Source organism: Pseudophryne corroboree, chromosome 2, assembly GCF_028390025.1.
Source record: "Pseudophryne corroboree isolate aPseCor3 chromosome 2, aPseCor3.hap2, whole genome shotgun sequence".
Classification (NCBI taxonomy): domain Eukaryota; kingdom Metazoa; phylum Chordata; class Amphibia; order Anura; family Myobatrachidae; genus Pseudophryne; species Pseudophryne corroboree.
Window position 1 is genome coordinate 8,596,316 of NC_086445.1, and position 16,245 is coordinate 8,612,560.

General features: G+C 58.4%; 1 protein-coding gene across 2 annotated transcripts in view; it reads right to left on the reverse strand.

Moving 5' to 3' along the window:
• Nucleotides 1-223: 223 nt before the first annotated feature.
• LCMT2 (leucine carboxyl methyltransferase 2) overlaps nt 224-16,245 on the reverse strand; it is an 850,582-nt gene continuing 834,560 nt past the window's right edge. Inside the window, exon 15 of one of the 2 annotated variants that reach the window (XM_063950787.1) lies at nt 224-473. In XM_063950787.1, the coding sequence (XP_063806857.1) occupies nt 315-473 (159 nt within the window). In that variant the 3' untranslated portion in view covers nt 224-314. The remainder of the gene's footprint in view (nt 474-16,245) is intronic. The other variant, XM_063950788.1, reaches the window with a different exon arrangement.

Sequence of the window (16,245 nt, forward strand, 5' to 3'; positions counted from 1 at the left end):
AGTAAAAATAAAAGGCGGCTCATTACTGGGATATACAGAAGGGCTGAGAATATATTATCAGGCATAGAGCCTCATACATACGACCAGGACCCTCAGGAAATGTAAGGCTACTTGTGTTTCAGTATGGATTGTCTAGAGGGATTGAGTGTTTATTCAGTGTACGCCAGCTCCATTCCCCAGTGTCATGGGTGTCGCAATTTACTTCCTATTTTATAATTCTTGATTTTATTTGCAATAGATTTTTTTATTTTATTTTTTAAAGTGTTCCAGATTATTTGGAAGAACATAAACAATGTGATGTAATAAGCAGTGTGTCAAAGCGAAGACGGTAGCTCTAGAACAACAGGCTGCATATTCAGATGTGTTCCAAAAGAGAAGCAGGTTCCACCTCCACCCAGCAGAAGCAAGCGCTCGCCATCGGGAAGCAGTACAGAACTATGACCATGTAACATGAGCGGCCACTCCAGCAAGGCCTGGAACAGAAAAGAACATCACACATTAAGGACATCTCAACATATAATGGAGAAAGTAAGGAATGGTAGAAGATGCTTAGCAGAAGAAAGGGGACAGTAATAGGAAATACTATAAAGCATGGGAATAGAAAAAAAGGTGACTAGTCACCAGTGTTCAAGGTGTCCTTCTCCCCTAAGTGACACTGACACTGGCTGCTCCCCCATACGCTGGGTACAGGGTCACTGAGATCTGCTGTGCCTTCCCCTGCACTATCCTTACCCCCAGTGCTCCTCTCTCCCCTCAGTGACACTGGCTGCTCCCCCATACGCTGGGTACAGGGTCACTGAGAGCTGCTGTGTCCTCCCCTGCACTATACTTACCCCCAGCGCTCCTGTCTCCCCTCAGTGACACTGGCTGCTCCCCCATACGCTGGGTACAGGTCACTGAGAGCTGCTGTGCCTTCCCCTGCACTATCCTTACCCCCAGTGCTCCTGTCTCCCCTCAGTGACACTGGCTGCTCCCCCATACGCTGGGTACAGGGTCACTGAGAGCTGCTGTGTCTTCCCCTGCACTATCCTTACCCCCAGTGCTCCTGTCTCCCCTCAGTGACACTGGCTGCTCCCCCATACGCTGGGTACAGGGTCACTGAGAGCTGCTGTGCCTTCCCCTGCACTATCCTTACCCCCAGTGCTCCTGTCTCCCCTCAGTGACACTGGCTGCTCCCCCATACGCTGGGTACAGGGTCACTGAGAGCTGCTGTGTCTTCCCCTGCACTATCCTTACCCCCAGTGCTCCTGTCTCCCCTCAGTGACACTGGCTGCTCCCCCATACGCTGGGTACAGAGTCACTGAGAGCTGTTGTGTCTTCCCCTGCACTATCCTTACCCCCAGTGCTCCTATCTCCCCTCAGTAACACTGGCTGCTCCCCCATACGCTGGGTACAGAGTCAGAGAGCTGCTGTGCCTTCCCCTGCACTATCCTTACCCCCAGTGCTCCTGTCTCCCCTCAGTGACACTGGCTGCTCCCCCATACACTGGGTACAGGGTCACTGAGAGCTGCTGTGTCTTTCCCTGCACTATCCTTACCCCCAGTGCTCCTGTCTCCCCTCAGTGACACTGGCTGCTCCTCCATACGCTGGGTACAGGTCACTGAGAGCTGCTGTGTCTTCCCCTGCTCTATCCTTACCCCCAGTGCTCCTGTCTCCCCTCAGTGACACTGGCTGCTCCTCCATACGCTGGGTACAGGGTCACTGAGAGCTGCTGTGCCTTCCCCTGTACTATCCTTACCCCCAGTGCTCCTGTCTCCCCTCAGTGACACTGGCTGCTCCCCCATACGCTGGGTACAGAGTCACTAAGAGCTGTTGTGTCTTCCCCTGCACTATCCTTACCCCCAGTGCTCCTATCTCCCCTCAGTAACACTGTCTGCTCCCCCATACGCTGGGTACAGAGTCAGAGAGCTGCTGTGCCTTCCCCTGCACTATCCTTACCCCCAGTGCTCCTGTCTCCCCTCAGTGACACTGGCTGTTCCCCCATACGCTGGGTACAGGTCACTGAGAGCTGCTGTGTCTTCCCCTGCACTATCCTTACCCCCAGTACTCCTGTCTCCCCTCAGTGACACTGGCTGCTCCCCCATACGCTGGGTACAGGTCACTGAGAGCTGCTGTGTCTTCCCCTGCACTATCCTTACCCCCAGTGCTCCTGTCTCCCCTCAGTGACACTGGCTGCTCCCCCATACGCTGGGTACAGAGTCAGAGAGCTGCTGTGCCTTCCCCTGCACTATCCTTACCCCCAGTGCTCCTCTCTCCCCTCAGTGACACTGGCTGCTCCCCCATACGCTGGGTACAGGTCACTGAGAGCTGCTGTGTCTTCCCCTGCACTATCCTTACCCCCAGTACTCCTGTCTCCCCTCAGTGACACTGGCTGCTCCCCCATATGCTGGGTACAGGTCACTGAGAGCTGCTGTGTCTTCCCCTGCACTATCCTTACCCCCAGTGCTCCTGTCTCCTCTCAGTGACACTGGCTGCTCCTCCATACGCTGGGTACAGAGTCAGAGAGCTGCTGTGCCTTCCCCTGCACTATCCTTACCCCCAGTGCTCCTCTCTCCCCTCTGTGACACTGGCTGCTCCCCCATACGCTGGGTACAGGGTCACTGAGAGCTGCTGTGTCTTCCCCTGCACTATCCTTACTCCCAGTGCTCCTGTCTCTCCTCAGTGACACTGGCTGCTCCCCCATACGCTGGGTACAGGGTCACTGAGATCTGCTGTGCCTTCCCCTGCACTATCCTTACCCCCAGTGCTCCTCTCTCCCCTCAGTGACACTGGCTGCTCCCCCATACGCTGGGTACAGGGTCACTGAGAGCTGCTGTGTCTTCCCCTGCACTATCCTTACCCCCAGTGCTCCTGTCTCCCCTCAGTGACACTGGCTGCTCCCCCATACGCTGGGTACAGGGTCACTGAGAGCTGCTGTGTCTTCCCCTGCACTATCCTTACCCCCAGTGCTCCTGTCTCCCCTCAGTGACACTGGCTGCTCCCCCATACGCTGGGTACAGGGTCACTGAGAGCTGCTGTGCCTTCCCCTGCACTATCCTTACCCCCAGTGCTCCTGTCTCCCCTCAGTGACACTGGCTGCTCCCCCATACACTGGGTACAGAGTCACTGAGAGCTGCTGTGTCTTCCCCTGCACTATCCTTACCCCCAGTGCTCCTGTCTCCCCTCAGTGACACTGGCTGCTCCCCCATACGCTGGGTACAGAGTCACTGAGAGCTGTTGTGTCTTCCCCTGCACTATCCTTACCCCCAGTGCTCCTATCTCCCCTCAGTAACACTGGCTGCTCCCCCATACGCTGGGTACAGAGTCAGAGAGCTGCTGTGCCTTCCCCTGCACTATCCTTACCCCCAGTGCTCCTGTCTCCCCTCAGTGACACTGGCTGCTCCCCCATACACTGGGTACAGGGTCACTGAGAGCTGCTGTGTCTTTCCCTGCACTATCCTTACCCCGAGTGCTCCTGTCTCCCCTCAGTGACACTGGCTGCTCCTCCATACGCTGGGTACAGGTCACTGAGAGCTGCTGTGTCTTCCCCTGCTCTATCCTTACCCCCAGTGCTCCTGTCTCCCCTCAGTGACACTGGCTGCTCCCCCATACGCTGGGTACAGAGTCACTGAGAGCTGCTGTGTCTTCCCCTGCACTATCCTTACCCCCAGTGCTCCTGTCTCCCCTCAGTGACACTGGCTGCTCCCCCATACGCTGGGTACAGAGTCACTGAGAGCTGTTGTGTCTTCCCCTGCACTATCCTTACCCCCAGTGCTCCTATCTCCCCTCAGTAACACTGTCTGCTCCCCCATAAGCTGGGTACAGAGTCAGAGAGCTGCTGTGCCTTCCCCTGCACTATCCTTACCCCCAGTGCTCCTGTCTCCCCTCAGTGACACTGGCTGTTCCCCCATACGCTGGGTACAGGTCACTGAGAGCTGCTGTGTCTTCCCCTGCACTATCCTTACCCCCAGTACTCCTGTCTCCCCTCAGTGACACTGGCTGCTCCCCCATACGCTGGGTACAGGTCACTGAGAGCTGCTGTGTCTTCCCCTGCACTATCCTTACCCCCAGTGCTCCTGTCTCCCCTCTGTGACACTGGCTGCTCCCCCATACGCTGGGTACAGGTCACTGAGAGCTGCTGTGTCTTCCCCTGCACTATCCTTACCCCCAGTGCTCCTGTCTCCTCTCAGTGACACTGGCTGCGCCCCCATACGCTGGGTACAGGTCACTGAGAGCTGCTGTGTCTTCCCCTGCACTATCCTTACCCCCAGTGCTCCTGTCTCTCCTCAGTGACACTGGCTGCTCCCCCATATGCTGGGTACAGGTCACTGAGAGCTGCTGTGTCTTCCCCTGCACTATCCTTACCCCCAGTGCTCCTGTCTCCCCCTCAGTGACACTGGCTGCTCCCCCATACGCTGGGTACAGGGTCACTGAGAGCTGCTGTGTCTTCCCCTGCACTATCCTTACCCCCAGTGCTCCTATCTCCCCTCAGTGACACTGGCTGCTCCCCCATACGCTGGGTACAGGGTCACTGAGAGCTGCTGTGTCTTCCCCTGCTCTATCCTTACCCCCAGTGCTCCTGTCTCCTCTCAGTGACACTGGCTGCTCCCCCATACGCTGGGTACAGGGTCAATGAGAGCTGCTGTGTCATCCCCTGCACTATTCTTACCCCCAGTGCTCCTGTCTCCCCTCAGTGACACTGGCTGCTCCCCCATACGCTGGGTACAGGTCACTGAGAGCTGCTGTGTCTTCCCCTGCACTATCCTTACCCCCAGTGCTCCTATCTCCCCTCAGTGACACTGGCTGCTCCCCCATACGCTGGGTACAGGTCACTGAGAGCTGCTGTGCCTTCCCCTGCACTATCCTTACCCCCAGTGCTCCTGTCTCCCCTCAGTGACACTGGCTGCTCCCCCATACGCTGGGTACAGGTCACTGAGAGCTGCTGTGTCTTCCCCTGCACTATCCTTACCCCCAGTGCTCCTATCTCCCCTCAGTGACACTGGCTGCTCCCCCATACGCTGGGTACAGGTCACTGAGAGCTGCTGTGCCTTCCCCTGCACTATCCTTACCCCCAGTGCTTCTGTCTCCCCTCAGTGACACTGGCTGCTCCCCCATACGCTGGGTACAGAGTCACTGAGAGCTGCTGTGTCTTCCCGTGCACTATCCTTACCCCCAGTGCTCCTGTCTCCCCTCAGTAACACTGGCTGCTCCCCCATACGCTGGGTACAGGTCACTGAGAGCTGCTGTGCCTTCCCCTGCACTATCCTTACCCCCAGTGCTCCTGTCTCCCCTCAGTGACACTGGCTGCTCCTCCATACGCTGGGTACAGGTCACTGAGAGCTGCTGTGCCTTCCCCTGCACTATCCTTACCCCCAGTGCTCCTGTCTCCCCTCAGTGACACTGGCTGCTCCTCCATACGCTGGGTACAGGTCACTGAGAGCTGCTGTGCCTTCCCCTGCACTATCCTTACCCAAAGTGCTCCTGTCTCTCCTCAGTGACACTGGCTGCTCCCCCATACGCTGGGTACAGGGTCACTGAGAGCTGCTGTGCCTTCCCCTGCACTATCCTTACCCCCAGTGCTCCTGTCTCCCCTCAGTGACACTGGCTGCTCCTCCATACGCTGGGTACAGGTCACTGAGAGCTGCTGTGCCTTCCCCTGCACTATCCTTACCCAAAGTGCTCCTGTCTCTCCTCAGTGACACTGGCTGCTCCCCCATACGCTGGGTACAGAGTCACTGAGAGCTGCTGTGTCTTCCCCTGCACTATCCTTACCCCCAGTGCTCCTGTCTCCCCCTCAGTGACACTGGCTGCTCCCTCATACGCTGGGTACAGGGTCACTGAGAGCTGCTGTGTCTTCCCCTGCACTATCCTTACCCCCAGTGCTCCTATCTCCCCTCAGTGACACTGGCTGCTCCCCCATACGCTGGGTACAGGGTCACTGAGAGCTGCTGTGTCTTCCCCTGCACTATCCTTACCCCCAGTGCTCCTATCTCCCCTCAGTGACACTGGCTGCTCCCCCATACGCTGGGTACAGGTCACTGAGAGCTGCTGTGTCTTCCCCTGCACTATCCTTACCCCCAGTGCTCCTGTCGCCCCTCAGTGACACTGGCTGCTCCCCCATACGCTGGGTACAGGGTCACTGAGAGCTGCTGTGTCATCCCCTGCACTATCCTTACCCCCAGTGCTCCTGTCTCCCCTCAGTGACACTGGCTGCTCCCCCATACACTGGGTACAGGTCACTGAGAGCTGCTGTGTCTTCCCCTGCACTATCCTTACCCCCAGTGCTCCTGTCTCCCCTCAGTGACACTGGCTGCTCCTCCATACGCTGGGTACAGGTCACTGAGAGCTGCTGTGTCATCCCCTGCACTATCCTTACCCCCAGAGCTCCTGTCTCCCCCCTCAGTGACACTGGCTGCTCCCCCATACGCTGGGTACAGGTCAACGAGAGCTGCTGTGCCTTCCCCTGCACTATCCTTACCCCCAGTGCTACTGTCTCCCCTCAGTGACACTGGCTGCTCTTCCATACGCTGGGTACAGGTCACTGAGAGCTGCTGTGCCATCCACTGCACTATCCTTACCCCCAGTGCTCCTGTCTCCCCTCAGTGACACTGGCTGCTCCCCCATACGCTGGGTACAGGTCACTGAGAGCTGCTGTGCCTTCCCCTGCACTATCCTTACCCCCAGTGCTCCTGTCTCCCCTCAGTGACACTGGCTGCTCCCCCATACGCTGGGTACAGGTCACTGAGAGCTGCTGTGCCTTCCCCTGCACTATCCTTACCCCCAGTGCTCCTGTCTCCCCCTCAGTGACACTGGCTGCTCCCCCATACGCTGGGTACAGGGTCACTGAGAGCTGCTGTGTCTTCCCCTGCTCTATAATTACCCCCAGTGCTCCTGTCTCCTCTCAGTGACACTGGCTGCTCCCCCATACGCTGGGTACAGGGTCAATGAGAGCTGCTGTGTCATCCCCTGCACTATCCTTACCCCCAGTGCTCCTGTCTCCCCTCAGTGACACTGGCTGCTCCCCCATACGCTGGGTACAGGTCACTGAGAGCTGCTGTGTCTTCCCCTGCACTATCCTTACCCCCAGTGCTCCTGTCTCCCCTCAGTGACACTGGCTGCTCCCCCATACGCTGGGTACAGGTCACTGAGAGCTGCTGTGTCTTCCCCTGCACTATCCTTACCCCCAGTGCTCCTGTCTCCCCTCAGTGACACTGGCTGCTCCCCCATACGCTGGGTACAGAGTCACTGAGAGCTGCTGTGTCTTCCCCTGCACTGTCCTTACACCCAGTGCTCCTGTCTCCCCTCAGTGACACTGGCTGCTCCTCCATACGCTGGGTACAGAGTCACTGAGAGCTGCTGTGTCTACCCCTGCACTATCCTTGCCCCCAGTGCTCCTGTCTCCCCTCAGTGACACTGGCTGCTCCTCCATACACTGGGTACAGGGTCACTGAGAGCTGCTGTGTCTTCCCCTGCACTATCCTTACCCCCAGTGCTCCTGTCTCCCCTCAGTGACACTGGCTGCTCCCCCATACGCTGGGTACAGGTCACTGAGAGCTGCTGTGTCTTCCCCTGCACTATCCTTACCCCCAGTGCTCCTGTCTCCCCTCAGTGACACTGTCTGCTCCCCCATACGCTGGGTACAGGTCACTGAGAGCTGCTGTGTCTTCCCCTGCACTATCCTTACCCCCAGTGCTCCTGTCTCCCCTCAGTGACACTGGCTGCTCCCCCATACGCTGGGTACAGAGTCACTGAGAGCTGCTGTGTCTTCCCCTGCACTATCCTTACCCCCAGTGCTCCTGTCTCCCCTAAGTGACACTGGCTGCTCCCCCATACGCTGGGTACAGAGTCACTGAGAGCTGCTGTGTCTTCCCCTGCACTATCCTTACCCCCAGTGCTCCTGTCTCCCCTCAGTGACACTGGCTGCTCCCCCATACACTGAGTACAGGTCACTGAGAGCTGCTGTGTCTTTTCCTGCACTATCCTTACCCCCAGTGCTCCTGTCTCCCCTCAGTGACACTGGCTGCTCCTCCATACGCTGGGTACAGGTCACTGAGAGCTGCTGTGTCTTTCCCTGCACTATCCTTACCCCCAGTGCTCCTGTCTCCCCTCAGTGACACTGGCTGCTCCTCCATATGCTGGGTACAGGGTCACTGAGAGCTGCTGTGTCTTCCCCTGCACTATCCTTACCCCCAGTGCTCCTGTCTCCCCTCAGTGACACTGGCTGCTCCCCCATACGCTGGGTACAGGTCACTGAGAGCTGCTGTGTCTTCCCCTGCACTATCCTTACCCCCAGTGCTCCTGTCTCCCCTCAGTGACACTGGCTGTTCCCCCATACGCTGCGTACAGAGTCACTGAGAGCTGCTGTGCCTTCCCCTGCACTATCCTTACCCCCAGTGCTCCTGTCTCCCCTTAGTGACACTGGCTGCTCCCCCATACGCTGCGTACAGAGTCACTGAGAGCTGCTGTGCCTTCCCCTGCACTATCCTTACCCCCAGTGCTCCTGTCTCCCCTCAGTGACACTGGCTGTTCCCCCATACGCTGGGTACAGGTCACTGAGAGCTGCTGTGTCTTCCCCTGCACTATCCTTACCCCCAGTGTTCCTGTCTCCCCTCAGTGACACTGGCTGCTCCTCCATACACTGGGTACAGGTCACTGAGAGCTGCTGTGTCTTCCCCTGCACTATCCTTACCCCCAGTGCTCCTGTCTCCCCTCAGTGACACTGGCTGCTCCCCCATACGCTGGGTACAGGTCACTGAGAGCTGCTGTGTCTTCCCCTGCACTATCCTTACCCCCAGTGCTCCTGTCTCCCCTCAGTGACACTGGCTGCTCCCCCATATGCTGGGTAAAGGGTTACTGAGAGCTGCTGTGTCTTCCCCTGCACTATCCTTACCCCCAGTGCTCCTGTCTCCCCTCAGTGACACTGGCTGCTCCCCCATACGCTGGGTACAGGTCACTGAGAGCTGCTGTGTCTTCCCCTGCACTATCCTTACTCCCAGTGCTCCTGTCTCCCCTCAGTGACACTGGCTGCTCCACCATACGCTGGGTACAGGTCACTGAGAGCTGCTGTGTCTTCCCCTGCACTATCCTTACCCCCAGTGCTCCTGTCTCCCCTCAGTGACAGTGGCTGTTCCCCCATACGCTGGGTACAGGTCACTGAGAGCTGCTGTGCCTTCCCCTGCACTATCCTTACCCCCAGTGCTCCTGTCTCCTCAGTAACACTGGCTGCTCCCCCATACGCTGGGTACAGGTCACTGAGAGCTGCTGTGTCTTCCCCTGCACTATCCTTACCCCCAGTGCTCCTGTCTCCTCAGTGACACTGGCTGCTCCCCCATACACTGGGTACAGGTCACTGAGAGCTGCTGTGTCTTCTCCTGCACTATACTTACCCCCAGTGCTCCTGTCTCCCCTCAGTGACACTGGCTGCTCCCCCATACGCTGGGTACAGGTCACTGAGAGCTGCTGTGTCTTCCCCTGCACTATCCTTACCCCCAGTGCTCCTGTTTCCCATCAGTGACACTGGCTGCTCCTCCATACGCTGGGTACAGGTCACTGAGAGCTGCTGTGTCTTCCCCTGCACTATCCTTACCCCCAGTGCTCCTGTCTCCCCTCAGTGACACTGGCTGCTCCCCCATACGCTGGGTACAGGGTCACTGAGAGCTGCTGTGCCTTCCCCTGCACTATCCTTACCCCCAGTGCTCCTGTCTCCCCTCAGTGACACTGGCTGTTCCCCCATACGATGGGTACAGGTCACTGAAAGCTGCTGTGTCTTACCCTGCACTACCCTTACCCCCAGTGCTCCTGTCTCCCCTCAGTGACACTGGCTGCTCCTCCATACGCTGGGTACAGAGTCACTGAGAGCTGCTGTGCCTTCCCCTGCACTATCCTTACCCCCAGTGCTCCTGTCTCCCCTCAGTGACACTAGCTGCTCCCCCATACGCTGGGTACAGGGTCACTGAGAGCTGCTGTGTCTTCCCCTGCACTATCCTTACCCCCAGTGCTCCTGTCTCCTCTCAGTGACACTGGCTGCTCCCCCATACGCTGGGTACAGAGTCACTGGGAGCTGCTGTGCCTTCCCCTGCACTATCCTTACCCCCAGTGCTCCTGTCTCCCCTCAGTGACACTGGCTGCTCCCCCATACGCTGGGTACAGGGTCACTGAGAGCTGCTGTGTCTTCCCCTGCACTATCCTTACCCCCAGTGCTCCTGTCTCCCCTCAGTGACACTGTCTGCTCCCCCATACGCTGGGTACAGGTCACTGAGAGCTGCTGTGTCTTCCCCTGCACTATCCTTACCCCCAGTGCTCCTGTCTCCCCTCAGTGACACTGGCTGCTCCCCCATACGCTGGGTACAGAGTCACTGAGAGCTGCTGTGTCTTCCCCTGCACTATCCTTACCCCCAGTGCTCCTGTCTCCCCTAAGTGACACTGGCTGCTCCCCCATACGCTGGGTACAGAGTCACTGAGAGCTGCTGTGTCTTCCCCTGCACTATCCTTACCCCCAGTGCTCCTGTCTCCCCTCAGTGACACTGGCTGCTCCCCCATACACTGAGTACAGGTCACTGAGAGCTGCTGTGTCTTTTCCTGCACTATCCTTACCCCCAGTGCTCCTGTCTCCCCTCAGTGACACTGGCTGCTCCTCCATACGCTGGGTACAGGTCACTGAGAGCTGCTGTGTCTTTCCCTGCACTATCCTTACCCCCAGTGCTCCTGTCTCCCCTCAGTGACACTGGCTGCTCCTCCATATGCTGGGTACAGGGTCACTGAGAGCTGCTGTGTCTTCCCCTGCACTATCCTTACCCCCAGTGCTCCTGTCTCCCCTCAGTGACACTGGCTGCTCCCCCATACGCTGGGTACAGGTCACTGAGAGCTGCTGTGTCTTCCCCTGCACTATCCTTACCCCCAGTGCTCCTGTCTCCCCTCAGTGACACTGGCTGTTCCCCCATACGCTGCGTACAGAGTCACTGAGAGCTGCTGTGCCTTCCCCTGCACTATCCTTACCCCCAGTGCTCCTGTCTCCCCTTAGTGACACTGGCTGCTCCCCCATACGCTGCGTACAGAGTCACTGAGAGCTGCTGTGCCTTCCCCTGCACTATCCTTACCCCCAGTGCTCCTGTCTCCCCTCAGTGACACTGGCTGTTCCCCCATACGCTGGGTACAGGTCACTGAGAGCTGCTGTGTCTTCCCCTGCACTATCCTTACCCCCAGTGTTCCTGTCTCCCCTCAGTGACACTGGCTGCTCCTCCATACACTGGGTACAGGTCACTGAGAGCTGCTGTGTCTTCCCCTGCACTATCCTTACCCCCAGTGCTCCTGTCTCCCCTCAGTGACACTGGCTGCTCCCCCATACGCTGGGTACAGGTCACTGAGAGCTGCTGTGTCTTCCCCTGCACTATCCTTACCCCCAGTGCTCCTGTCTCCCCTCAGTGACACTGGCTGCTCCCCCATACGCTGGGTAAAGGGTTACTGAGAGCTGCTGTGTCTTCCCCTGCACTATCCTTACCCCCAGTGCTCCTGTCTCCCCTCAGTGACACTGGCTGCTCCCCCATACGCTGGGTACAGGTCACTGAGAGCTGCTGTGTCTTCCCCTGCACTATCCTTACTCCCAGTGCTCCTGTCTCCCCTCAGTGACACTGGCTGCTCCACCATACGCTGGGTACAGGTCACTGAGAGCTGCTGTGTCTTCCCCTGCACTATCCTTACCCCCAGTGCTCCTGTCTCCCCTCAGTGACAGTGGCTGTTCCCCCATACGCTGGGTACAGGTCACTGAGAGCTGCTGTGCCTTCCCCTGCACTATCCTTACCCCCAGTGCTCCTGTCTCCTCAGTAACACTGGCTGCTCCCCCATACGCTGGGTACAGGTCACTGAGAGCTGCTGTGTCTTCCCCTGCACTATCCTTACCCCCAGTGCTCCTGTCTCCTCAGTGACACTGGCTGCTCCCCCATACACTGGGTACAGGTCACTGAGAGCTGCTGTGTCTTCTCCTGCACTATACTTACCCCCAGTGCTCCTGTCTCCCCTCAGTGATACTGGCTGCTCCCCCATACGCTGGGTACAGGTCACTGAGAGCTGCTGTGTCTTCCCCTGCACTATCCTTACCCCCAGTGCTCCTGTTTCCCATCAGTGACACTGGCTGCTCCTCCATACGCTGGGTACAGGTCACTGAGAGCTGCTGTGTCTTCCCCTGCACTATCCTTACCCCCAGTGCTCCTGTCTCCCCTCAGTGACACTGGCTGCTCCCCCATACGCTGGGTACAGGGTCACTGAGAGCTGCTGTGCCTTCCCCTGCACTATCCTTACCCCCAGTGCTCCTGTCTCCCCTCAGTGACACTGGCTGTTCCCCCATACGATGGGTACAGGTCACTGAAAGCTGCTGTGTCTTACCCTGCACTACCCTTACCCCCAGTGCTCCTGTCTCCCCTCAGTGACACTGGCTGCTCCTCCATACGCTGGGTACAGAGTCACTGAGAGCTGCTGTGCCTTCCCCTGCACTATCCTTACCCCCAGTGCTCCTGTCTCCCCTCAGTGACACTAGCTGCTCCCCCATACGCTGGGTACAGGGTCACTGAGAGCTGCTGTGTCTTCCCCTGCACTATCCTTACCCCCAGTGCTCCTGTCTCCTCTCAGTGACACTGGCTGCTCCCCCATACGCTGGGTACAGAGTCACTGGGAGCTGCTGTGCCTTCCCCTGCACTATCCTTACCCCCAGTGCTCCTGTCTCCCCTCAGTGACACTGGCTGCTCCCCCATACGCTGGGTACAGGGTCACTGAGAGCTGCTGTGTCTTCCCCTGCACTATCCTTACCCCCAGTGCTCCTGTCTCCCCTCAGTGACACTGGCTGCTCCCCCATACGCTGGGTACAGGGTCACTGAGAGCTGCTGTGTCTTCCCCTGCACTATCCTTACCCCCAGTGCACCTATCTCCTCTCAGTGACACTGGCTGCTCCCCCATACGCTGGGTACAGAGTCACTGGGAGCTGCTGTGCCTTCCCCTGCACTATCCTTACCCCCAGTGCTCCTGTCTCCCCTCAGTGACACTGGCTGCTCCCCCATACGCTGGGTACAGAGTCACTGAGAGCTGCTGTGTCTTCCCCTGCACTATCCTTACCCCCAATGCTCCTGTCTCCCCTCGGTGACGCTGGCTGTTCCCCCATACGCTGGGTACAGGTCACTGAGAGCTTCTGTGTCTTCCCCTGCACTATCCTTACCCCCAGTGTTCCTGTCTCCCCTCAGTGACACTGGCTGCTCCTCCATACACTGGGTACAGGTCACTGAGAGCTGCTGTGTCTTCCCCTGCACTATCCTTACCCCCAGTGCTCCTGTCTCCCCTCAGTGACACTGGCTGCTCCCCCATACGCTGGGTACAGGTCACTGAGAGCTGCTGTGTCTTCCCCTGCACTATCCTTACCCCCAGTGCTCCTGTCTCCCCTCAGTGACACTGGCTGCTCCCCCATACGCTGGGTACAGGGTTACTGAGAGCTGCTGTGTCTTCCCCTGCACTATCCTTACCCCCAGTGCTCCTGTCTCCCCTCAGTGACACTGGCTGCTCCCCCATACGCTGGGTACAGGTCACTGAGAGCTGCTGTGCCTTCCCCTGCACTATCCATACCCCCAGTGCTCCTGTCTCCCCTTAGTGACACTGGCTGCTCCCCCATACACTGAGTACAGGTCACTGAGAGCTGCTGTGTCTTCCCCTGCACTATCCTTACCCCCAGTGCTCCTGTCTCCCCTCAGTGACACTGGCTGCTCCCCCATACGCTGGGTACAGGTCACTGAGAGCTGCTGTGTCCTCCCTTGCACTATACTTACCCCCAGTGCTCCTGTCTCCCCTCAGTGACACTGGCTGCTCCCCCATACACTGGGTACAGGTCACTGAGAGCTGCTGTGCCTTCCCCTGCACTATCCTTACCCCCAGTGCTTCTGTCTCCCCTCAGTGACACTGGCTGCTCCCCCATACGCTGGGTACAGAGTCACTGAGAGCTGCTGTGTCTTCCCCTGCACTATCCTTACCCCCAGTGCTCCTGTCTCCCCTCAGTAACACTGGCTGCTCCCCCATACGCTGGGTACAGGTCACTGAGAGCTGCTGTGCCTTCCCCTGCACTATCCTTACCCCCAGTGCTCCTGTCTCCCCTCAGTGACACTGGCTGCTCCTCCATACGCTGGGTACAGGTCACTGAGAGCTGCTGTGCATTCCCCTGCACTATCCTTACCCCCAGTGCTCCTGTCTCCCCTCAGTGACACTGGCTGCTCCTCCATACGCTGGGTACAGGTCACTGAGAGCTGCTGTGCCTTCCCCTGCACTATCCTTACCCAAAGTGCTCCTGTCTCTCCTCAGTGACACTGGCTGCTCCCCCATACGCTGGGTACAGAGTCACTGAGAGCTGCTGTGCCTTCCCCTGCACTATCCTTACCCCCAGTGCTCCTGTCTCCCCTCAGTGACACTGGCTGCTCCTCCATACGCTGGGTACAGGTCACTGAGAGCTGCTGTGCCTTCCCCTGCACTATCCTTACCCAAAGTGCTCCTGTCTCTCCTCAGTGACACTGGCTGCTCCCCCATACGCTGGGTACAGAGTCACTGAGAGCTGCTGTGTCTTCCCCTGCACTATCCTTACCCCCAGTGCTCCTGTCTCCCCCTCAGTGACACTGGCTGCTCCCTCATACGCTGGGTACAGGGTCACTGAGAGCTGCTGTGTCTTCCCCTGCACTATCCTTACCCCCAGTGCTCCTATCTCCCCTCAGTGACACTGGCTGCTCCCCCATACGCTGGGTACAGGTCACTGAGAGCTGCTGTGTCTTCCCCTGCACTATCCTTACCCCCAGTGCTCCTGTCTCCCCTCAGTGACACTGGCTGCTCCCCCATACGCTGGGTACAGGGTCACTGAGAGCTGCTGTGTCTTCCCCTGCACTATCCTTACCCCCAGTGCTCCTATCTCCCCTCAGTGACACTGGCTGCTCCCCCATACGCTGGGTACAGGTCACTGAGAGCTGCTGTGTCTTCCCCTGCACTATCCTTACCCCCAGTGCTCCTGTCTCCCCTCAGTGACACTGGCTGCTCCCCCATACGCTGGGTACAGGGTCACTGAGAGCTGCTGTGTCATCCCCTGCACTATCCTTACCCCCAGTGCTCCTGTCTCCCCTCAGTGACACTGGCTGCTCCCCCATACACTGGGTACAGGTCACTGAGAGCTGCTGTGTCTTCCCCTGCACTATTCTTACCCCCAGTGCTCCTGTCTCCCCTCAGTGACACTGGCTGCTCCCCCATACGCTGGGTACAGGTCACTGAGAGCTGCTGTGTCTTCCCCTGCACTATCCTTACCCCCAGTGCTCCTGTCTCCCCTCAGTGACACTGGCTGCTCCCCCATACGCTGGGTACAGGGTCACTGAGAGCTGCTGTGCCTTCCCCTGCACTATCCTTACCCCCAGTGCTCCTGTCTCCCCTCAGTGACACTGGCTGCTCCCCCATACGCTGGGTACAGGGTCACTGAGAGCTGCTGTGTCTTCCCCTGCACTATCCTTACCCCCAGTGCTCCTGTCTCCCCTCAGTGACACTGGCTGCTCCCCCATACGCTGGGTACAGAGTCACTGAGAGCTGTTGTGTCTTCCCCTGCACTATCCTTACCCCCAGTGCTCCTATCTCCCCTCAGTAACACTGGCTGCTCCCCCATACGCTGGGTACAGAGTCAGAGAGCTGCTGTGCCTTCCCCTGCACTATCCTTACCCCCAGTGCTCCTGTCTCCCCTCAGTGACACTGGCTGCTCCCCCATACACTGGGTACAGGGTCACTGAGAGCTGCTGTGTCTTTCCCTGCACTATCCTTACCCCCAGTGCTCCTGTCTCCCCTCAGTGACACTGGCTGCTCCTCCATACGCTGGGTACAGGTCACTGAGAGCTGCTGTGTCTTCCCCTGCTCTATCCTTACCCCCAGTGCTCCTGTCTCCCCTCAGTGACACTGGCTGCTCCTCCATACGCTGGGTACAGGGTCACTGAGAGCTGCTGTGCCTTCCCCTGTACTATCCTTACCCCCAGTGCTCCTGTCTCCCCTCAGTGACACTGGCTGCTCCCCCATACGCTGGGTACAGAGTCACTAAGAGCTGTTGTGTCTTCCCCTGCACTATCCTTACCCCCAGTGCTCCTATCTCCCCTCAGTAACACTGTCTGCTCCCCCATACGCTGGGTACAGAGTCAGAGAGCTGCTGTGCCTTCCCCTGCACTATCCTTACCCCCAGTGCTCCTGTCTCCCCTCAGTGACACTGGCTGTTCCCCCATACGCTGG